Source organism: Perca fluviatilis, chromosome 5 (assembly GCF_010015445.1).
Source record: "Perca fluviatilis chromosome 5, GENO_Pfluv_1.0, whole genome shotgun sequence".
NCBI classification, from domain to species: domain Eukaryota; kingdom Metazoa; phylum Chordata; class Actinopteri; order Perciformes; family Percidae; genus Perca; species Perca fluviatilis.
The window spans coordinates 43,554,207-43,559,206 of record NC_053116.1 but is presented as its reverse complement, the minus strand read 5'-3'; the positions used below and the strand labels follow the sequence as shown (position 1 = coordinate 43,559,206).

The window sequence follows — 5,000 nt, the reverse complement described above, 5'->3', positions numbered from 1 at the left end:
TCTGGAATTACATAAAAAATACTAATGCAATCAAATCAGTTTTGTTACTTATCTTTGACATATCCAAGCCTCTAATCCCCACCAAAGCCCCATTCCCCTATGATTTATTTTATGGAAAATAATTAATGTTTTGTTGGGTTTTTCATAAATAATTGTTACTTCAAAGATTTAAAACTGGCATTTAAAGGGTTAAAATCCAGAAAATTATTGAATTTTTGGTAGTTTTGAGCAATTTACAAGTTGTTTAAGTGATTTATGAAAAAAAAGCAGAAAAAAATATTGATATATGATGATTTAATATCAGTTTTTTGGACATGTACATTTTTGCCTCGAAGGTGTCCAAAGGGAGTATCTGGAACTATGTAAAAAATACTAATGCAATCAAATTAATTTTGTTGCTTATCTTTGACATATCCAAGCCTCTAATCACCACCAAAGCCCCATCTACATATTATTCATTATATGGAAAAAAATCATTTTTGTGTTTTCTGTAATAAAAAATGAAATACTTCAAATACATAAACTGGCATTTAAAGGGTTAAAATCCTGAAAATGATTGAATGTTTGGTAGTTTTGATTAGGTTAGAAGTTGTTTAAGTGATTTATGAAAAAAAAGCAGAAAAAAATATTGATATATGATGATTTAATAACAGTTTTTGTGTGCGTGGACATTTTTGCCTCGAAGGTGTCGAGAGTAAGTTTTTTTAAGGAGGGCATGAGGGTTAATCACTAAAATATCAAGAAGCATTGCAGTAATTGCAAAAGTAAAGCATATTTTAAACATCAAAGCTCTGCATACTTTATACTGTTCTCTAATCTTGCCCTATTTACATTATTATTCTGTGGTATAGGGTAGTACTTATAAAAGCACATTAAAACCAATAGTAATGGTGCAAAAAAGAGCTATCCGACTAATTCATAAAGTTGGGTTTTTGGACCACACAAACTCATTATTTTTAAAATCTAAGATCATGACGTTTTATGACATTGTTGGGTTCCAATCGATACAGATGCTATATAAAGCAAGGCACAAATTGTTACCAAGCCAAATACAAGGAAGGTTCCAAGAACGTACTGGTGGTTATGAATTACGTGATGATTTAAACTTTAGGACGCAGAAACATAGTACAACTTTGAAAAGTTTTAGCCTTACAGTTAATGGGGTGCATTCGTGGAATAAGTTGGAGATGGAGATGAAACGATGTCCAAATATCAATCTTTTTAAATATAGACACAAACAAAAGATTTTTGAAAAGTATAAAGAAGAAGAAATTATTAGCCATTAGGAGTATTTCTACCATGATTAGATATTGGAAGTGTATATAATCCATTTTTGTTCTGTTTTGTATTTGTTTTGATTGTTATATTGTTTGTTTGATGTTGTTTCGTTGTGTTGTTTTGCACTATGTTTTTTTGTACTATTGTGAAATGAGAAATTATATTGTATTATTTTGTGGGGGGGGTGCTTATAAGCTCTTTTGCTTCTGCCCACTCCCTTTGAGCAGAATGGTTACTGCTCAAATAAACAAATAAACTAAACTAAACGCCCATGTTGTTTAAATAGAAAATGCACCTGCGCCCATCTGTGGCCCATGGCTGGTCTTACAGGGAGGTGTGTTTAGGTGCATTCTGGGTGTGCTGGTCTTACAGGGAGGTGTGTTTAGGTGCATTCTGGGTGTGCTGGTCTTACAGGGAGGTGTGTTCAGGTGCATTCTGGGCGTGCTGGTCTTACATGAAGGTGTGTTCAGGTGCATGCAGGAGTATTGCAGCGGGAAGTGATCACGCCATTGACCAACAAAAACCTGGTCTAAAGTCAATAATGCAGCATTTCATTGTTATTTTAACAGAGCATTAGTAAAATGCTCCTAGACTCATGCACACTATGCATGTTACACACACAGGGGACACACAGCAGCACACACACATGCAGAAGATTACAAATAATAATATTACGGTGCTAATCCTCCATCATAATAGCAATGCTCCAAGGTCCAAACACACCTGACTTTTAAAGGGAATGGGAGATGATCTCTGATTGGTTGATTGCATGTTACGCCCAAAACACACCTCTGATTAATGAAGACACTAAGTACAACCCTTTAGAACTATGCACCCGGCACACGGACCCTTTTTTCTGCCGTCAAACTAGCAAAAGTGGATTTAGACACCCTAAACACACCTGCGCCAGGCGCATCACATTGTGCGCTTAGATCGCTAAAATAGGGCACTCTGTGTTTCTCTCTGACCGCTTTTCTCTGTGTCATGTTTCTCTCTGACTGTATTTTTCTGTGTCATGTTTCTCTGTGTCATGTTTCTCTCTGACTGTGTTTCTCTGTGTCATGTTTCTCTCTGACCGTGTTTCTCTGTCATGTTTCTCTCTGACTGTGTTTCTCTGTCATGTTTCTCTGTGTCATGTTTCTCTGTCATGTTTCTCTGTGTCATGTTTCTCTCTGACTGTGTTTCTCTGTCATGTTTCTCTGTGTCATGTTTCTCTGTCATGTTTCTCTGTGTCATGTTTCTCTCTGACTGTGTTTCTCTGTCATGTTTCTCTGTGTCATGTTTCTCTCTGACCGTGTTTCTCTGTGTCATGTTTCTCTCTGACCCTGTTTCTCTGTCATGTTTCTCTCTGACTGTGTTTCTCTGTCATGTTTCTCTGTGTCTCTGTGTCATGTTTCTCTCTGACCGTGTTTCTCTGTGTCATGTTTCTCTCTGACCGTGTTTCTCTGTCATGTTTCTCTCTGACTGTGTTTCTCTGTCATGTTTCTCTGTGTCATGTTTCTCTCTGACCGTGTTTCTCTGTGTCATGTTTCACTCTGACCGTGTTTCTCTGTCATGTTTCTCTCTGACTGTATTTCTCTGTGTCATGTTTCTTTCTGACAGTGTTTCTCTGTCATGTTTCTCTCTGACCGTGTTTCTCTGTCATGTTTCTCTCTGACCGTGTTTCTCTGTCATGTTTCTCTCTGACCGTGTTTCTCTGTCATGTTTCTCTCTGACCGTGTTTCTCTGTCATGTTTCTCTCTGACCGTGTTTCTCTGTCATGTTTCTCTCTGACTGTGTTTCTCTGTGTCATGTTACTCTCTGACTGTGTTTCTCTGTGTCATGTTACTCTCTGACTGTGTTTCTCTGTGTCATGTTACTCTGACCGTGTTTCTCTGTGTCATGTTTCTCTCTGACCGTGTTTCTCTGTGTCGTGTTTCAGCGATGTGGATGAGAAGCGCTCGGACAGCCAGCCGTCTCTCTGTGCTGAGAGCAAGCTGGGCAGCGACGACTCTCTGGCCGAGTATGGAGACAGCGTGGACATCCAGTTCAACGAGGATGGCTCCTTCATCGGCCAGTATAGCGGCCGTGGGCCCGTTCCCCACGGCAACGAGAGCTCTGGCCCCGCCTCCCCCATCACCGCTGTCCCGCCTCCGCCCATCGCTCCGTCCATGTCAAGCATCCTGAACCGACCCAGCTAGAAACACACACACACACCACACATTTAGTAAACACAGACACACACACACACACACACACACTCATTACACACACAGACACACACTGCCTGCAACAAAACACACTGTCTGAATACATTCCACAGGTTTATGCAGTGGCGATGTTTACAGGATGTCTCAGCTTTTCTACTCAGAGTTTAACACACACACACACACACACACACACACACACACACTCTTTGAGGACGGAGGACAGGAGCACCAGCTGTTTGAACTGGTTAGAGCAGAACAGCAGAAACAAGTTCTTATGTAAAGATCAGTCACTTAATAAATCCATAAGTAACTTACTAAATAAGTAACTGACAGTAACTTTCAGTTACTTACTAAATAACTCAGTAACTGCTGGATAACACAGAACACTTCCTGCTTTGAGAATAAAAACTCGACGCATTTGGAGCTAAAAGTTAAAAGCAAAACATCAGCGGGGAATACGTGTCGATAAAGTGGATATTACTAAAGCTTATTAAGCGTTATGACAGATCTTTGGCTGAAAGCTGAAGCTGCCGTTATTGGACGTCGATGCAGATGTTACCTGGTAAGGCTTTAGTTACTGAATGACTTTGTTCAACTAACAGCAGTCGACTTTATGTAAGAGAGAGTTCTTCATCAAGATGTCACGCTGCGTCAGATCACAGTTTAAAATATTTAACGTTATTAATCCCTAGTTGGATGAGTTTCTGCTGGCATAGCGCCACCCGGTGGTTATAGAAGGTAACTGCTCGGCTGGTCGATGAAACCACTAAAGCCCAGTTCAGACCATAGATCAACAAAACTTGCAACTACTTGCAAGTCTCCGGTCTGCAGCATTCTGAAAGCTGCCAGCTACCACCAAGGAGACGAGGCGAGACAATGTATCATCTCCATAGAAACCACATCTTTTGGGGACTCAAGTCGAGCTGAGACGGGCCGGTTCAGACCGCTGCAACATTTCCTGCAACGTGGTGAAGCAGTTTTGTCTCTTCGAGAATCTTTGGTCTGAACTGGACTTCTAATAAACAGCTTTGCACAAACAGCTGGTGAATCCGTCCGGAGAGGAAGATGATAGCTGATGAAGAGTGAGGAAGTTCATCTTGTCTGACCAAATGTCTTGTACAAACATTTATTTTGTTTTATGAGCACATCTAAAGTCCTACTCGTTGTTTTTATATCAGCATCAACACTGTCAGTTATGTATTTTACGTCTCCACTCACCCCTCTGTGTCTTTGTGTCTTTGTGTCTTTGTGTCTTTGTCTAACAACTGTTTGTGTCCATGTGCATGCGTCTGGGGATGATCTGCTATTTATTGCTACCGGAGCGGCTCCCAAACCTGACATGCATGCCCTCCCCGAGGAGAAGAGCATCTTTCAGTTATTATTCAGTGTCTGACTGTTACTGTGTGTGTGTGTGTGTGTGTGTGTGTGTGTGTGTGTGTGTGTGTGTGTGTGTGTGTGTGTGTGTGTGTGTATATGTGTGTGTCTGTGTGTGTGTCTGTGTGTCTGTGTGTCTGTGTGTTTCCACTCTCCATC

The 5,000-nt window shown here is 40.6% G+C and overlaps 1 protein-coding gene across 1 annotated transcript in view; it reads left to right on the top strand.

Annotated features, from left to right (window-relative positions):
• Positions 1-5,000, top strand: part of LOC120559470 (neural cell adhesion molecule L1.1-like) — a 94,600-nt gene that overhangs the window by 89,365 nt on the left and 235 nt on the right. Inside the window, exon 28 of the mRNA XM_039801174.1 lies at positions 3,200-5,000. This exon is cut by the window's right edge and continues 235 nt beyond it. Within this exon, the coding sequence (XP_039657108.1) occupies positions 3,200-3,458 (259 nt within the window). The 3' untranslated portion in view covers positions 3,459-5,000. The remainder of the gene's footprint in view (positions 1-3,199) is intronic.